The sequence below is a fragment of the Callorhinus ursinus genome, unplaced genomic scaffold, assembly GCF_003265705.2.
Source record: "Callorhinus ursinus isolate GAN/ISIS: 27379988/994484 unplaced genomic scaffold, GSC_fseal_2.0 scaffold17, whole genome shotgun sequence".
Lineage (NCBI taxonomy): Eukaryota > Metazoa > Chordata > Mammalia > Carnivora > Otariidae > Callorhinus > Callorhinus ursinus.
This window is the reverse complement of record NW_027397079.1, coordinates 21,120,296-21,139,152: the sequence shown is the minus strand read 5'-3', so window position 1 is coordinate 21,139,152 and position 18,857 is coordinate 21,120,296. Positions and strand designations below refer to the sequence as shown.

The 18,857-nt window shown below is 42.6% G+C and overlaps 1 protein-coding gene across 3 annotated transcripts in view; it reads left to right on the top strand.

Moving 5' to 3' along the window:
• Nucleotides 1–11,246, top strand: part of SLC7A2 (solute carrier family 7 member 2) — a 66,725-nt gene extending 55,479 nt beyond the window's left edge. For all 3 annotated transcript variants that reach the window (XM_073902360.1, XM_025886298.2, XM_073902359.1), the window contains exons 9-12: nt 1,227–1,432; nt 2,460–2,626; nt 3,395–3,503; nt 6,061–11,246. In XM_073902360.1, the coding sequence (XP_073758461.1) occupies nt 1,227–1,432; nt 2,460–2,626; nt 3,395–3,503; nt 6,061–6,257 (679 nt within the window). In that variant the 3' untranslated portion in view covers nt 6,258–11,246. The remainder of the gene's footprint in view (nt 1–1,226; nt 1,433–2,459; nt 2,627–3,394; nt 3,504–6,060) is intronic.
• The last annotated feature ends 7,611 nt before the right edge of the window (nt 11,247–18,857 follow it).

Genomic DNA, 18,857 nt, shown 5'->3' with positions numbered 1-18,857 from the left:
TGTGTGTGTGTGTGTGTGTGTGTGTGTGTGTATACATACCACATCTTCTTTATCCATTCATCTGTCGATGGACATCTTGGCTCTTTCCACAGTTTGGCTATTGTGGACATTTCAGCTGCTAAGATTTTATAATAAAGATTTTACTCGGTGAGGCACACACAGATCTATATAAAGGATGTTTATGAAAAAGTAATTTACCAGAGTGAAAAAATTGAACGGAACCTGAATATCAATAGCAGAGTAGTTAAACACAAAAGGGGACATTTATTCAGTGGACTCTTTTTCTTAGTTATACTTAATTATATGGAGAAATGTATCCGATTCAGCAAAGCTGTATGCAGTGTCTGCATTTATTTAAATTATAACATAACTTTACATGAAGAAGTCATTTTGCATCGATATACACATATATGCACTTACACCTGGTTGAAATTGTGCCAAAATGTTGGCAGTGATTAACGCTGGGTTTGTAGTATTGTGGGGGGGTTTTGATTTTCTTCTGTATGTTTTGTGTATATATATATTTTTTTTCTCAGTGAGCCCTGTTTCTTCTTTAGACCGAGGACAAATGTTACTTTTAAATTTAAGTAGAGGCTGCTCAGAGGGAAAGAGACCACAGTGAACGGGGACTGGGGCAGGTCCTCAGTGGGGCAGAGCCTAGGAGGTGAAGTGGGCCGATATCCTGACGGAGGCTGGAGAAGAAAAGGATTCGTCGAGAAAGGGACATGGCAGGGGCGGAACGGAGTTCATCAGGGTTACACCGGAGGACTGAGAGAGGAAGTTGAGGGACGTGAGGCCAGAGAGGCAGACTGCCAGAGGCAGCAGGTGCCAACCTGAAGACTAGGTGTCATTCTGAGGCTGCTGCTTAGCCAGACTTTCTTGTGCTGTTTTCTGGAACTGCATTTCCTTTGGGCACAGATATTTCCAGGCTAATCCCCCTGTAGTCCCAGTTGCCTCGGGTGAAAATGTCCCTCCCTTCTGCATCTAATATGTAACTCTGCCAGTAAATGACTGTGGAGGGAATTCAGGGGTGCTGCAGCTTTCTCATGGAGCAGGTTTGTGGCCTGGCTCAGCCCGCTCTGGGGCGCGAGTCACGAGAAGGGTCAATTCACTGCCCCAGCGGGGACCCTGTCAGGTGTCTCACCGTGAGTGTTCGGTGTTTGCTTCCTTTGGGCCGAGTGTCTGTCTGAGAATAAAGACACAGACTTTCGTTTATTTGGGGCCAGGTACCAGCCCGGCTTATCTTATGAGCAGCCCAAATGCTGTCCTGAGAAAGCAGCTCTGGGGTCATGCGGCAATGCTGCCTCGAAGAGCGAGTCGCAGGTCGCCGTGCTGCAGGGGCAGGGCCTCAGCCTGCGCATCCTCATGAGTCCCTCGGCTCTGCCTACACAGCAGTCGTCTTCTCTCGTGAGCTTTCTGGTAGGATTTCTTGGTGAGTCCTCTGCGCGGTGTCCACTAGGAAGGGCCCCGGGTGTGCGTCGGTGGAGCAGGTATGGTGTGAGAGAGGACAAAAGTTCTTACGTGGCCTTAGCCTATGCTTGCCACTGCCCCAAGCCCTGAAATCTCCACCTAACCGGTCGCTAGGAGCTGAGACCATATAGTAGCAGGAGACATGGGTCCTGTCATCGAAGAAGAAAGGAAGAAGTTCCCCGAGGTGTGAGTGGCCCCTGTACAGAGCTGGTCCCTCTCAGTGGCTGTTAGGGGGCTCCCTGTGTGCAAGCTTCCGGCCCGGAAGACCTGCCAGGAAGGAGACTGGGAGACAATACAGAACGTCTTGTTTGCTCCCTCACAGTTACATAATCAGTCATATTTTCAGCAACATTCATGGAGCACCATCAACGTGTCAAGAACTCTGCGGAGCCCTTGATAGCAAGAAAGATGGTCCTTGCTCTCACTGGGCTTTGAGGAACAGGATTATTGGTGGCAAGCGAAGGGAAGTAGAGGCTTCTCTAGAGCACAGAGGAGGGACCCCGAATGCAGACATGATGGTCAGGAATAGGGTGAACGGGTGGTGACGTCACCTTCTGAAGGAGGGCGAAAAGACACAGATCATTGATTATTCGTTTGCGTGAACGGTGTTCACAAGAGCAGAACACGGACAGACTTGCCATTTCCCATTTGAAAAAAGGAAAATCTCCACCCCTGACAGTATCGCGTTCAATCCATGCGATATAGTGTGAGCATGTAGCAAAGGAGGAGCCTGATGACATGGAGGAAGGGAAAGCAGGCTGTGGTAGTGCCGAGGGGGGCGGAGGAGACAGTCATGAGTAAGCGAGCGGTGGTTCTGAAATTCGTGCAAACAGCCGTTTTCTCCCGTAATGAAAACGAAGAATCGTAGCGTTTGACAAAGACGCTATGGGAAGACCTTGATATCTTATCACAAGAGACTGCTCGAGCCGGGGGAAGCCGAGTGAAATGCGTGTGCTGATTTTGTGTCACCCTGCATATCACCTTTGCAGCATTTCTCGTTTTGGGCCTGAGTATCCTGACCACTTACGGAGTCCAAGCGATTGCCCGGCTAGAAGCATGGAGTGTTGCTCTTCTGGTCCTGTTTCTTGTCCTCTGCATTGCCGTTGTGCTCACCATTTGGAGGCAGCCCCAGAATCAGCAAAAAGTAGCCTTCATGGTATGAACACTGAACATTAGAGATCCTCAGTATTATCTGGCGCGTTAGCCTTGTAAGTTGTTTTTAAAAAGAAAAAGAGAAAAAGACAACGTCTGATGACGTTAACCAGTAAAGAACAAGAGTGTCGCGGCTCTTTGAGATGTCCTTTTTGTCATAAGGATTCTCCCTACATGGCCTTTCAAAACCTCGAATATGCTCCTATCACGTTATTATCTATAATGGTAAACAAATTTCTTGTCAAGTAATCTATAGTATCAAAGAATAAGTAGAATATTTTATTTCAGAAATTCAGTGCTCTTGCAAGAAGATTATTCCCACCAAAAGCCCTTCTGCTCTAATTATCCTGTCAGATTTGAATGAGGAGCAGGTTTGGACTTGAAGAGAGCTTCCTGGAAGGACCCCTCTCAGATGCCATGTGTATCCAGACTTCCAGAGGCATGCCCTATTGACATCTGAATGAAACCAGTGAACCCTAAACTAATCCGAACCCTACTGCCATTTGCATCTTGGTGACGATCCGGATGTTAGCGGGCCGGAGAAGTCCCCTGTTGCTTTGGGCCGCACTTAAGTACTGTAGACTGTGGTGCTCCCTTTAGTAGACTCTACAAGAATGATTTTTTTCTTCAGGTTGTCCTTGGTGTAAGAATATAAACTTACTGACACAGTGTGAAAGAATATATGTCAAATTAGTTGTCACCATGTTGAAACAGTTTGAGGAATGTACTTTCCAAATTTGAGTACATTGAAGAAGATATTTTCCCCCCTTAGGTTCCTTTCTTACCATTCTTGCCAGCCTTCAGCATCCTGGTGAACATCTACCTGATGGTCCAGTTGAGCGCAGACACTTGGATAAGATTTAGCATTTGGATGGCACTCGGTAGGTTTTTCAATGTTTTAGCTTTCTGAGCCGTGGTTCTGTCTTCCCAATTTCATGCTGATTAGAGAAATGCATCCCCTCCCCCTTCTTGGAAATAAAGAGTTTTCGTCAGTTTCTTCGTTTCCCAAATTTTAGATCATCTGAGTCCTTACCTCTCCAAATGTTTTCGGATACTTTTTTTTTTTTTTAATTAAATTCTCCCAGGAACCCTGTAGAACCCTGTAGATTCTGTTTCTCCAACTTAATGGGTGAGGAAAAAAAGCCCCCACAAGTCAAGCGATTGAATTTGTGGATGGCAGTGCAAGCAAGACTCTGATTCCAAAGCCAGTTCTTTCCAGTGTCCCAGTGGATTTCTGAAGACATTTTGAATGAGCTCAGAGCAAAAAATTTCTTTTGTTATCCAAATTTCTTATTATTTGAACCTTGGGATTTAGCATTAAATAAGATGAGTGAGCTTATTTATATCTCTACCACATGGTTTTTTATTATGATTCCTTTCCCATGTGAAAATTGAGTTAGAAAATGAGAGTTTACATTTGGTGTAACTAAAGCACTAAGCAGTTGTCTTATTTTTTTTTTTAAGACTTTATTTTTTTATTTATTTGACAGAGAGAGACACAGCACATAGAGAGCGACACAGAGAGAGAGGGAACACAGGGGGGGTGGGAGAGGGAGAGGGAGAAGCAGGCTTCCCACCGAGCAGGGAGCCCGATGCGGGGCTCTATCCCAGGACCCCGGGATCATGACCTGAGCCGAAGGCAGACACTTAACAAGTGAGCCACCCAGGCCTTAAGCAGTTGTCTTAAAAATGTGAACAGACATGTCTGTAAGGTGAAGCACGGAGAAAAGAACACTAAGTCTGCCTTGGTTTGGGTCACCTGAAGAGCTGAAGAGCTGAAGAGTGTGCTTTTTGACAGTCTTCCCATTGGCTTAGCAAGAATGAACCTAAGTTCATGCTGGTGTATGTAATTGTTTGCTTTGGCTAGAAATTAATTCAATTTCAATTTAAGCCACCAATCCAGTTGAATTGATGAGAGATTTAACCGCTGTCAGTTTTGCTCATCTCCCCATACCCGCACTAGAGTTTGGCCATATTCTGGGGACCTTACCTTGTGCCAGGGAATTGAGGAGCTGGTGCCTTGGGTCACAGGCTGTTATTCCACACGGGTTACACTAGTTTGTTCTCTCTTTCGGTCACAGTGGCCACTTCTGATTGGTGGCTCTGTTGCTTCTCTCTGCCGTTCAGCTTCACACTCCGGGATGTAACCATGCAGCTGTTCCTTTGGGGTCCGGCCCATGTGCTCTCAGGGAGCCGAGTCCAAACCCGTAGAACTCACTCCCCTCCTCTGAGCCCAGAAGAATCTCTTTTGAATCTGGCAGAGAACTTCAGCATGCTTCCTGCCTTTCCATGAGCCCTTGCTTCTCTCCTCAGACATAGACCACTGTGGTTTAATGTACTTGATCTTGGTTAAGAGCATGAACTTCGGAGCCAGACTCTCTGTGTTTGAATCCACCTGTGCCATTTATTCACCTTGAGGCCTTGGCCCATTTTTGTGCCTGCTTCTTTGTAAAACGGTGATGGTAGTACCTTTATTTGAGGACGGGGAGGGCTGGGTCTTTAAACCTTTGAGGGCAGGAGAGGAAGTAGAATTATCCCTCATCACGGCACCTGCCAAAATGCTAATTGGCAGCCTACTTCTCGTTATTTTAGATGGGAAAATTATAAAGCATTTCTCATCAACCCAAAACTCGCAACCAATTTTTAAATCTATAAATAAAACAGAGCAAAATGCCTACATGTAAGTAATAAACTATCTGGTGGGGATACGTAACACCTTTCCTTCTAATTCCCAATGAGCATGGCTGGTGATAATAAGTTGCTTTGTATATAATTATTTGGCCTCTCCTGTTTTTCTTAAAGATTTTTATTTATTTTATTTGAGAGGGTTAGAGAGCACAAGCAGGGGCAGAGGCAGAGGGAGAAGCAGACTCCCCGCTGAGCGGGGAGCCCGATATGGGGCTCGATCCCAGGACCCTGGGATCATGACCAAGCTGAAGGCAGACGCTTAACCCACTGAGCCACCCAGGCGCCCCTATTTGGCCTCTCCTGGTGACAGTAACACGTGTAAAGCACGCCCATGTCCACTTTGTTTACACAGGGCGTGTATTCCAAAATACCTGATTGTGACTCCGATAACCCACCACTTGTGTTTGGGATGTAATTTGAGATTTTACCCCATATCCTTTTGTTTAAAGCATAGTATTGAGTTTTGAGAAAAATAAATATAATTTTTTTCAACATAAATGTCTGAAAAACACTTAATTGGGAGAAACACACATTCTACAAAGATTGGGTGTTAAAAATGCAGAAGCACATTCTACTGGGAAAGCGTCCACTGGGGATTCTGCAGGGGGATTCTGTACTTGCATTCTGTCCTAAAATAGCCCAGAAAGAAGAGGAAAAAAAGCCCACTAAGTTCTATATTACATTTTCTATATTCAGTCATTTTCTGACGTACTTAAAACATTGATTTTTTTTTTTTCTTCCCTCTAAAAGGTTTCCTGATCTACTTCGCTTATGGCATTAGACACAGCCTGGAGGGTAATCCGAGAGAAGAGGAAGACCATGAAGAGACTTCCCCAGACAACATCAGTGCCGCAACAAAAGAAAAATCTGCCTTTCAAGCAAACGACCAGCACCAAAGAAACCTCAGTTTACCTTTCATATTCCACGAAAAGATGAGTGAATGCTAACGCCTGCAGGAGCTGAGCTGGTCCAGTCTTACCGTACATATCCTACATGGAGTAAACCATGACCGAGTGTCATCATCCTGCTAGGTTGCCATGGGTTTGCTGCAGACATAGTTCACCCTAACTTATACTTACTCACCTGGACAGCACCTCCTCAGATGGTGAATTGTGTACCTGGGGAAACCTCCTAAGCTCTCTCCTCAGCGATGAATATCCCCCCAAAAGTGGGAGCATGTGTGTATGTGTGTATGTATATGCTGGGGTATATGAATGTTAGAAGTTGTTTGTGTTTCACTCTGACTGCATTCTATTTTTCTGGTGTTGTCATTAATCGGTGGCTTATACTGCCGCAGTGGAAGTAATCACTGAATAGAAAAGTGCTTTGGACGTGCCTGGTGCATTTGGGGAAATAACCATGGCTTTTCCTTATTAGGTGTCGTTAATGTCGATTAGAACATGCTTTTTAAAAAAAATGCAGTTACCCATCCCGGTGTCTGTCACTGGTCAGGAGCGAGAGGAGGGGAGAAGAAATGAGCCTTTTCTATAACTCATCAGTGCCAGCAGGGGGTTTAGTCCAGATTTTTCTTCTATAAAGTATGGCAGTTTGCGACAACTTCAGCCACAGGCGTGTTTGCGTCCCGCCGGGCTACCGAGGGCGGGAGCGGCGCTCTGGGTCACCCGATGGCGCCCCTTTCAGCTGCTGTCGTTTTTTGAGAGAAGTGGTCCTTCCTCAGTCCCGGCAGGGGCTTGAGAGCAGTATGTGTGATCTACTTGGGGACCCTTTCTGCTAGAAAATGAAGGTGGTCCCCTGGCAGGAAAGCTTGCGTAAGGAGCAGCGATGAGCGTATATTTGAAAATCAGAGTCAGACAAATGCTTGTGTAAGTAGACACCAAGCATCTTTGTCTTTTAAAGTCACATACAGTAAGCCAGTAAAATCTTCCCGGATCACACGATTGGCAGAACGATTTACACTTTTCCCTTTTACTTAATAACTAATCACAGTTCAGTTTTAAAAAAAAAAAAAAAAACCTCATCAGGTACAGAATTCACTCCTTTGTTCCTATTATTTTGTCTTGTCCGAGAATGGAGGGGCTACACTAGCAAATTATGTCTTTACTACATGCCAAAGAGGAAAGAAACAAAGGGATACAAGAAGAGGAAATGTCCCTGTTCTGAGTTTAAATTGCCTATTCAGATGTTAAATTGCATGTGCCCCAATTTGAGGGTTTGGGATCGAATTTGCCTTTGATGTTTCTTTTGGAAACAGTTAGGGATGTTTTCCTTCCCCATCCCATAAATTGTTTAGCACTTTTTATCTCATTTATTTTTAATTGACCACACTAAATCTGTCAATACCCCATTCCCAGTGGTTGGGGAATAAAATATCTGGGCTAAATACACGATTATTTAAAGCCTCAAGCTAAAAAATTAACCTAATTGAATCAAAGCTATATAAACACAGTAACCTTTAAGGAATAAATGATTTGTTTTATATGTAAGATTCTCTAATCACTGTATCTTGCTTCATAGGGTTCTCTTATAGTGGACTGTTTACCTGCAGTGTGCTTTGCTTCTCATGAATTAGCTTTCTTACAAATAATTAAATGGTTTACTAGGTGAGGCTAGGGGCTAAATACTTACACATCAACGGGTTACATTCCCAGGATGAATGTTATCAAGCTCACCAGTTGACCGGCTTAATCCAAAGGCAAGGAAAACATTTGTTTCCCGATAGCTCTTCCAAGAGATTAATTATTTGCCCGATGCCATTAAAGAGCAAGTTGTGATTGTTTTGTCTAACCAAGAGTTTATTGTGATTAAATATCAGATAAACAGAAAGCCTGGGTTTTTGGCTGCTAGTGTTGGAGCCTCCCTAATCTAGAGCTCAGTACTGACATTCCACAATTTCCAGGGTGCATGGTAAAATCTGAAGCCCAGAATTCTCTTTCGAGCATGTTTTGCTGGGGAGGAAAAGTTGGATACGCAAGGAGTACAAGATTTTGGTAAGGGCTGTAGGCATGAGCCTAAATCCTTGTCGTTAAAGTGTTACACTGAGAGCCCCCCCCCTTTTATTCTCTCATCGAGCTAGATTAGGCCCTTAACATGGGGAACATAAGGAATTTCATATATAAATATCTGAGTCTTTGACCGTAACAAAATCAAGAAATTTATTTAGAATGTGACAGGCAGCTAAAACTCTTATGCCCACTGTGTTCGATGAGGAGCAGAATTTAGTTAAAAATTAATTTTCCACATTAAAAAACTTTGCAAACACAAATATCTATGAAGAGATGCTTTGTTGGTGATTGTGCTTTTTTTCTGTGAAGACTCAAACGTGTGCTCCTATCTCTGTATGAGTGTGTATATATGTATATGTCTGTGTATTTCAAACAGTGTATAAGTCGGTTGGGTTTATGATGGGCTTTGGAAACGATACAATTGTACGGATAAAAAAACCCAATTGATGTGGAGAAAAAATAATATTTTATATTGGTAGATATGCTTATACAAAATTTTTAGGTTTTAAACTATTTTGCAATATACAGCAATTTTATATATATGATATTTTCTGTAGATTCTTTGAGAAAGATATATTTATAATGTATCTAATGTGGAATCACTAAACTCGAGTACATTGTAACAGGTGCTTTATAATCTGAAATGGAGTAGGGGTAGGAGGTGTTAGGGTTTTCTGTTTACTTATTTCTGAGGCACCTTTTCTGACATCTCTGTCTTGCTCTGTGTTTATTAGACGCCAGTTCTACCAGGTCTCTTACCACCTCCCTGTTGCTACATCTGAATTCATAACCTTTGGAACAAAATACTGCTTTTACTTTCTTAGGATTACCAAAATGTTTTTGTACAGATACGACTAGTAATCAATCACACTTCTATAAACTCCTCTCCAGAAATGAAAAAAATGCATACCACACATTCTCTTAATTGTGATTGAGTAAAAACAGTTTAAATTACTTTTCTTTCTTACACTAGGAAATATGCTTTCTTAATATTTTCAATGAGAAACTTCCTATCAGAGCACCTTTATATCATACTCTTCAAGAAAGGGAAAGGATGATTTGTGAATAACCATAGAAAGGCCCTGCCTACCCTACATTTAAAAAGGTAGCTATACAAATTCAAGTTCAAACCCTATTTATGAGAAAACTTAACAACTTTTGATAAATACTGAAATACAGATTTTTGCTTACTCACATTTTTCCCCCAGAGATAAACAGCAAGAAAACTTTGTAACCCCAAAAACATCATTTAGGATATATACGTTGAAGAAAAATTAGCATTGATATATTTAAAACTTTACTACCACCAACCATAATTAGAAGAAAATATCTCTTGCAGAATTGTTTTGCTTTAAAATACAGAAGCCTCTCTTTTAATTTTCTGAATAAAAGATTTTTTAACTTTTTTTTTAATTTTAAAAATAAGCAAATTATTTGCTAAGTCGTGGGTATTTTCAGGTAGTTTTTCAACCTATTTTGAATCAGCCTCTATATTTTTACCTAGTTCCTTTCTAAACTAATTTGAATGCTTAGCAGGGAGAATAAGGAAAACTACTGTTCTCCAGTTCTGACAATGCCAGAGGAGCAGGTCAGTCCTCTTTGTTCGTAAATCAGGGCATATTCTGAGATTACAAACCACATGATAATGTTGTGCCATGACCCCAGCTCTCCCTCGTGATGTAGCTCATGATGTTCTCTGCCTGATTTTCTCCTGATGAGCTTCAAGCAACTGTAAATTAACACCCAAACTACCATTTCCACAGAATTTTAAAGGATTGGGTTCAGAGTGAACATCGTGGAGTATTAAAATTCACATGATGAGTGTGAACTTTGGGGAGAGGGGGATTAACTTTTTTTTTTTTTTTTTGCTAGTGCCTTCTCTGTACATTTTCTACTTACATTCTCTCACATGTCCTAAAATATCAAGGGAAAAAGTACCAAAGTTCAGCACAGGTCATTTTTTAGCCATGTAGATTTGGAAATAAGGTTGCTTGACTTTGTTGTTTAGCTGAGATTTTTTTTTTCCTCTTTGTATAATTATATTTAAGCATTTTTAAATGAATTTCTGGTTTCTGGATTTTGAGAGCCCTGCTCTGTTTTTGTGGTTGTTGGTTTTTATAACATTCATTATTGCTTATATGTACACAGTTTAGTCTCAACTGATCTCAAGTGCATTTTCTTATGGCTCAACCCAACTGGCAACCCTCTTGGCTGTGAGTAACATACTGAGGTTTTATTCACCATGGCTGAAGCCACTGCCATAATCTCTGGCCTTAAAGAACTTTCTGTGACTACTGGTGCCCCATGGGGATTGTGACCAAGAGCCCGGGCTGGTTCCAGGATCAGGCAGCCTGCAAAGTGTAAGCATCCATAACTACCCTTGTTGAGTGGGGTCTTGGGATGACAGTGGGATATGAAGCGAATATGCAAGTTAGGAGTTTGGGGTCCTTAATTTCAGTCCTGAATATCCCAGAGACACATCAACGGTCAATGATAAGGAACCTCTAGGAAAGGATGGAAAGGATGGCTGCTTCCTGGAACTGGTACCATAGGGTCTGGCCCACTGCAATCCCCATATGGGCATGGACAGCCCTGTGGTAGAAAGTGCACGGGCCCAGGCTCAGCTGTTAGAGAGTTTGTATTGCCTATAGGGTGGGTTTCTCTGGCCCAGGCCTGGTTAATGGGCTCTTCATCTTTGGTGTCCACTAGGGCTGCCCCATTGTGTTATTGCTCTATTTTGTTGTCCTTGTACTCAATAGAAGCTGTTGATAGGGCCCAAAACCCTACAGAAATTCTATGTCTGTAAAACCCAACAGATACATTGGACTTGTCTATATGTAAAGATTTTCTGTTTAGTAGGTAATTTCAAATTTAAATGTTTCAAATGATAATCAGAGTTCCTTTTTACTTACAAAGTTGGATTATTTTTTAGAATTGTAATAAATAAAAACTCTTGCTGCTTTACCACTGTAAGACAGGCTTTCTACTGTGACCATGTACTTTTTTTAAAAAATTGCAATAGGACTTGTAATAATGGAATATGCCTATGTAACACACATACCCAAAGCATACATTTCACACTTATCTTTAAAAAAAGTGGGAGACCTTTCAAGCCCAGAAATATAGGTACAATCTAAACTGAAATGATTATAACATCAAGTATATTCACCTGGCAGCCTAGGGACTACATGGGGACCACCAAGTCCTGTAAGATAAAAGACATGTTTCCACATACCCTCAATCTGCATGGCACATCCTAAAAACTATCACTTGCTCCTGAAGCACGCCATCCCAGGACCACACATCTGAGATCCTACCACTTCAACTGTCAGTCTCATTGCTTTTATCTGCAAGAAGCTCCTTCCTCAATGTTCCCTTTACCAAATGATAGCCTCTAATAATTGGTGATCAGTTATGGACAACTGACACGTTTTTTATGGTATAATAAAGAAATCTTACCAACTTCAACCCTCCTGAATCTCTGACCAGGAGGAAGGAGTCAGAGCTTTCTGACATGGCTCAACGTTACATAAAATTTCAAATCTCTTGAATTAGTTTGTTATTTTGAAATGTCTTTGTGTATGTACTTTATTCCCATTGATTTTAGTAAGTTGGAAGGAACACCATGTTGAACTGTAGTATCAGTTAACCAGCATTGGAAACCAAGCTAAAATAGCAAAGTATTTACCAAGGGGAGCCTCAAACCTAATTTATGTAATTTTTGGCTATAAGAATCATTACTAGGTTTTGGTGCCCCACATCTGCCCTGCTACCACGTGGTCACATGAAGGCAATGATCCCCCAGGAACTGTGTCTGGGCTGTGGATCCAGCCAGGAACCCCAGCAATAAACACCATCTCCTAGTGTCCTTTAAAGAAGGCCACACAGATAGGCCTGCCTTTCGGGTGAAGGGCTCAAAGCCCATGGATTGCTAAGAGATTGTACTTAGAAGTCCCCATCTGTGTGGAAAAGGCAATTCATTTCATCCTATAAAATATCTCAGAAAAAAAAAATCTCAAAGACGTACAAAAATAACCCATTATCACATTATCTCAGTTTGTCTTTGAGAGTAGGTCAAAGTAGGGCTGAAACTATCCAGAAAGAAACTCAGCTCAATACTGATTTACTTGAACTTTTCCAGTAAACGCTGGGTAAAGAATCCTTGTTGCCCTCTACTAAACCTGGAGCAGCCAGGGGCGCCTGGGTGGCCCAGTCGGGTAAGTGTCCGGCTCTTGGTTTCGGCTCTGGTCATGATCTCAGGGCAGTGGGATGGAGCCCTGGTTGGACTCCACACTCAGTGGGGACTCTGCTTGGGATTCTCTCCCCTTCTGCCCCTCCCTCTGCTCACACACGTGTGCACACGTTCTCTCTCTCTCTCAGATAAATAAATCTTTAAAAATCAATTAAAACCGGAGCAGCCAACATGAAGAGGAAAACAAGACAGACTGTACTACCCAGGAGAACTCTACAGCTCAAAGTGGGCCCGTATCTCCCTGATGGGGAGCAAGCTTGCTTCTGGGCTCTGGATCCCTTAACCCAATACTAATGGGGAACATATGTTTCCCAGTGGCTGAGTCTCCAGATCTCCAAAATCTTCCTCCATCTCTGCACTGATGTCTGATGTTTCTTCAAGCAAGGACCAAGGGATTCATTGCCCTGGTAGAAATCAGACTTAAGATGTCCATGTTCTTGGAACTGAAACATTGACTTGGCACCAAGTTGTAAATGACTGATAGAAGACACTTTCAGAAAATGAGCATGTAGAGCAAGTAAACAGGAGAAAACAAATGGGCACAGGACTGTTGATAGTTTACCATTAAACAAAGAAAAAGGAAGGAGAGGATGGAGGTTTTAAGTCACTTACATTTTAGCTTAGAGTCACCTCTCTTCCCCTAGCCATTTAAAGGCTCTTGTTACCAACAGACAGGCAATACATCTTTACAGCTATATCCTGGAGCTAGGAAAATACTTCTGCTTGCTTCACCTATTTTAAGTAAACCAACTTTCTGGGATTTCTATGTGTCTCTTGATGAGTGGCTGTGGGAGCATCAACAAAGATTGGCATTCTATTGGGTTTTCAGAGCGGTATTTAAAACTACTCAAGTTAGCTTCTGCTAAAACCTTGAAACATTAATTAAAAAAAATATTCATTGGGACGCCTGGGTGGCTCAGTTGTTAAGCATCTGCCTTCGGCTCAGGTCATGATCCCGGGGTCCTGGGATGGAGTCCCACATTGGGCTCCTTGCTCCGCGGGGAGCCTGCTTCTCCATCTGCCGGCAGCTTCCTCTGCTTGTACTTGCTCTCTCTCTCTGACAAATAATAAAATCTTCAAAAAAATTTAAAAAGTTAAAAAAATTTTAAAAATTCATCTTGGTTGTATTTCTTTTTTTTTCCCTTTAAGATTGTATATATTTATTTGTCAGAGAGAGAGAGAGCACAAGCAGGGGAAGTGGCAGGCAGAGGGAGAAGCGGGCTCCCCGCTGAGCAAGGAGCCCGATGCGGGGCTTGATCTCAGGACCCCGGGATCATGACTGAGCCGAAGGCAGACGCTTCACCGACTGAGCCACCCAGGCGCCCCTGTTATATTTCTATAGTTAGTGAAGACCAGTTCAAGAAATGAAATGTCCTGATTTTGGACTTTTTTTTTGTCTCACCTAACAAATTTCTGATGCTATTCACCACTTCGCAGGGGGGAAGCAAGAATAGAGGGAGCAGAGGAGTAGGGAGATTTTTCAGGACAGAGTAGTCATAGACAACTATTATAAATTAAGATTTATAAGGAACATGCAACATACAAAATAACTCACCAACAAGGAAATCGTCATGGAAGTGCTGACCTCTCACTCTGGTAACCTGAAGGGAGTGCTGATTCTGTGTCCCTGAGATACATATTGTGTAACATCGTGCTTTTAAAGACAACTGGGAGGAATACGCTTCTCTAGACCTAAGTCTCCAGGGGCAGCCCACTCCCCGCCCCTGATCCCACTCACTTCTCTCTTCCATTTCCTGATTTTTGCTCGTCCCTTCCACCACTCCTCCTTTTTTCTCCAGCTTGTCATTTGTTAAGCCAGGGCTGGAGGCTGCTGTACCAGCTCTTCAGAGACAGGCAGTAACGCACAGTCCCTCAAGTAGTGCTGGTTCCTCCCAAGGGTGACACTGCTTCCCTGGACACCAGTTTTTAAAAAGCCATTGCTTTGTTTGCGACGTCTCCTCTGCCTCCATCAGGCAGTATCTGATGGTTCAGGGAAGGCTGGGACTCCCGAATTTGTCCCACCCCTGAGGCTCTCTGCGCTTCGTGAAGTTGGGGGTCCATGGATGACCAGCATTAGAGGCTGCTGTACAGTGAGGTGGAGGGAGCAGACGGGCGGCAACTAATCAAGAACGAAAAATTGGGTGTTGCAGATACTATGATCATTTATCTAAAAAGCCCCCAAATCAGTGGAAAGCTATGTGGACTAATAAGAGGGTCACCATTAAGGTGATCAGATACAAACACACAAAAATTAATCATGCCTTAGGAAACCAGGCTTCAAGTTGTATTGGACTTGGAAAATGCTGTAAGAAAATGCTTATTTTGATTGGCCAATAGTCCAGCAGTTGTTGGAGGAAGAATGGAAAAAACCAAGGCAAACAGAGATTCTAGTAATAAAATTCCTTCTCACCCTAGAGAAGAAGAAAATGGGTTTTTATAGTGAAATACAACCCATAAAGAATACAATTTTGGCAGTTTTATTTTTCAAGTTCAGTCATCCTGAGATTGTCTCATTCAAGGACAATAAGCTTGTGATTAAGCAGCTACATGTCTTGGAAAAGCCCCTATATTTCTTGTATATTTTGCTCCCATCCTAATAGAGTATTTGTTCCCTAGGGCTGTCATAATGAAGTAACGCAGACTCCTGGCTTAAGCAACAGAAATGTATTTTCCTCACAGCTCTGGAAGTTAGAAATCTGAGATTAAGGCGTTGGCAGGGTTGGTTTCTTCTGAGCCTCTGTCCTGGGTTTGTGGGAGGTTGTCTTCTGCTATCTTCATATGGTCTTCCTTCTGTGCCTCTATGTTTACTCTTAGCAGAGTACCAGTGATATTGGTTTAGGACTCACCCTAATGACCGCATTTTATTTTAAAGATTTTATTTATTTGAGAGAGAGAGAGAATGAGCATGAGGGGGGAGGGGCTGAGGGGGAAGCAGGCTCCCTGCTGAGCAGGGGAGCCCAATGCAGGACTCGATCCCAGGACTCCAGGATCATGACCTGAGCTGAAGGCAGTCCCTTAACCAACTGAGCCACCCAGGCACCCTAATGACCACATTTTAATTACCTCTTTAAAGACCGTATTTCCAAATACGGGAGGTTAGGACTTCAACATTTAAATTTGGGAAGGAGGAGGGAACACAGTTCAGCCCATTAACACAGACTTCAGGTAAGTTTAGATACCTAAATTTATCTAAAGTGTACGTGATGTAGAAGAGGCTGCGAAAGCGGAATTACAAAATTATTTTCGATGTACCAGTTAACCAATTTGACAAGGTACTGGGGGAAAGTCATTCATAATAGCAAAACAAATAAGCAAGCAAAAATAAGAAATAAGCCTTGCTTATTATTATTGCTTGTTGTTAACAAGCAAGACTTACATGGAAAAATATAACTATGTGATTACAACTAAATAAGCGTTAACTATGTAGTTACACACACACACACACACACACACACACATTTAGGTAGCCAACATTTAGCAAAAGAGTATTTGATACAAAATATACCTGGGAATGCAGAATTCTAAAACTGTTGTCCTAATACTAGCATTAACCAATTATTAATTATAATGGGGACATACAAGTAGACTTGAGTAAGTTGAAAGCTAGTATTATATCATTCCTGGATGGGAAGACTCAATATTGTAAATATGACCATTCTTCCCCCAAACATGAATTCAATGCAATCATCATCAAAACACAATAAAGTTTTTATGGAGATTGCAAGCTGATTCCAAACTTCATCTGGAAGAGAAAATGTATAATGATAATTAACAGAAGAACAATAAAGTGGGCCAAAAAAATGGCAAAACATGCTATAAATCAGTACTGATTAAAGCAGTCTGATATTTCTATAGGTATAGAGAGATCAATAGAATAAAACAGAATGGACCCATGTACATATGTAATTTAATATACATGAAAAGCCTATTTAAAAGATGGAAAAAGGACCAATCATTTAACAAATAATAATGTGACCTTGACCATCCAATTGGAAACACATAAAATTAGATTTCTAACTTGTGATAATAAAAAAAAGAAAAAATTATAGACGGGTTTAAAAGACCAAAGTAGTTGGATAATTGAAGGCAGGAAGACCTACCTCAGGAAATACAAAACCCAGAAGCCATGAAAGAAGTTACTGAAAATGTAATTGCCTAAACATTGGTTGTAATTGTTTGCAGAAAGGCACCATGAGCAAAACTAAAACACCAGAAAAGGATTAGAAGAAAATGTCTGCAATATGTATAACCCCCCAAGAGCTTACGAACCAGAATATATTAAGATTCTACTATTGTAAGACAATAATAAAAATAACTTGATTTTCAAAAATAGGCAAATACAAGTGGCTAATAAAAACATGATAAAATGCTCATTCTCAATAGTAACAGAAGGAATGGGAATTAAAAGAGCATAATGAGGGGCACCTGGGTGGTTCAGTTGGTTAAGCGTCTGCCCTCGGCTCAGGTCATGATCCCAGGGTCCTGGGATTGAGCCCCTCCGGCTCCTAGGCTCCCTGCTCAGTGGGGAGCCTGCTTCCCCTTCTCCTTCTGCCCTCCCACCCCCTCCCCTGCTCGTGCTTTCTCTCTCAAATAAATAATAAGTAAATAAAATCTTTTCTTAAAAAAAGAGCACAATGAGACCCCTACCCCACCCCACCCAACCCCAGGTTTTAAATTGGCTAGCGTGACTGGTGGGGGGAGGGGGCTGCTCCAAAGGAAAGCAGAATTGGCTGTCAACAGGGACAGCTTTGTAGAATTGGCAGGGTTCAAAAATATGAAATACCTGGCCTTTGGCTGAATAATTTCACTAAGTATCTATCTTATAGAATATTCATGAGCATCAAGATATTTGGATCACAATAGTTCCTGCAGTATTTTTTGTGCAGGAGTTTTTTAAACAACCAAACTAGTTATCAACGGGACAACAGTGAAGTTATGGTGTGTCTTGCCTCTGGAATACTTCATAGCTAGCAGGAAGGGTAGGGGACACGAAAAGGCATTTTTATTATTTTTACCATTTTCTGTCCTATATAAGCCTGTGGAGGTTTTAAAAGATACTTAAGTATCTTTAAGTGTGTTGAGTAATTTTGAAAAAAAATTTAAATAAAAGAAAACACAGGTGGAACAACTGAGTGCAGCTCTTCCTTAACGCAAATTCTCTTCCTGTGTGGGGCCATCTGCTTGCTCTTCCTCGTCAACGAGCCGCAGGGGCTGGTGGAAAGAGCTCCTGAGTGAATCTGGACTCTTGTGGAGCCTGAGGCTTCCGGAGAATCCTCAACCTTCAACTGGATCAACAAGAAACGGTGATTACGCACTGCCTGGAACAGAGTAAGTTCCTAACAAATTATTATTACTTTCCAGGAACTGGCGGTGGAATACAAAATTTAATAAGACACAATTCCTGCCTTCGAACTCATAGAATAGTGCAGGGAAAGAAGCATAACCAGATTCACAGCTAAATTCTGCCTTTTGTTCTAGACGCTATGATAGAAGTTTTCATTACCAGAGAAGGGCTAAGCCCAGCTGGGAGGGGGCAAGACCTAATAAGCCAAGTCTTGGAGGGCAGGGGAGGCCAGGAGCGGGGTGTGATGAGAGGGCAGGCAGGTGTATAACAGCAGAGGGGGCTATTTGGGGCAGAGGGAACCACAGGAGCGGCGGACCCACAATGATGGCTGGGGGTGGGCGAGGGCAGTGAGCTGTTAGTGTGGAGGGCATGACAGAGAGTGGCACCAAGAGAGACAGCTGGAGAGGCCAGCAGGGCCGTGAACTTGGGTGTCCCAGCCTTCCCTGAGGGCTTTGGAAGAGTTTCAATTGGGTTAGATTTTTAGAGTATCATTCGCAGATAGATGTAATTGCTGGAATTGTTGGGGTGCAAGAAGGAGGGGCAGGGAGATCAACTAGGAGGCTGTGCAGTGAGGGATGACAGCAAAAAGGGGTGGCCTTGGTGCAGTCAGCAGGTAGACCAGGCAGAGCCTGGTGACTGGAGAGTGGGGGAGAGGAGGTGTAGACTGAACTCAGGCTCCCACACCAGGTAAGAGTGAAGTTGTCAGCGTCATGGAGTCAGAATGAAAAGGGATCTCCATGGGGGCAGACCAGGCAGATTTAGCACTCCTGTGTGTGCTCCCCAGAAGGAGACACATCCCATTATGGTGCTTCAAATGCTCGTCTTCACACTAGGATCCACTCTGTAAAATAGCAATGAGGTCTCCGCCGTCATAATAGGACACACCTTATAAACACATGTGGAAATAATCATCTAGTTCCCTGCCTTTACCAAGGAGAGAGCCCAGATCTAGAGAGGCGGAGGGAGTTGAGGGAGTGGAGAGCTTGTG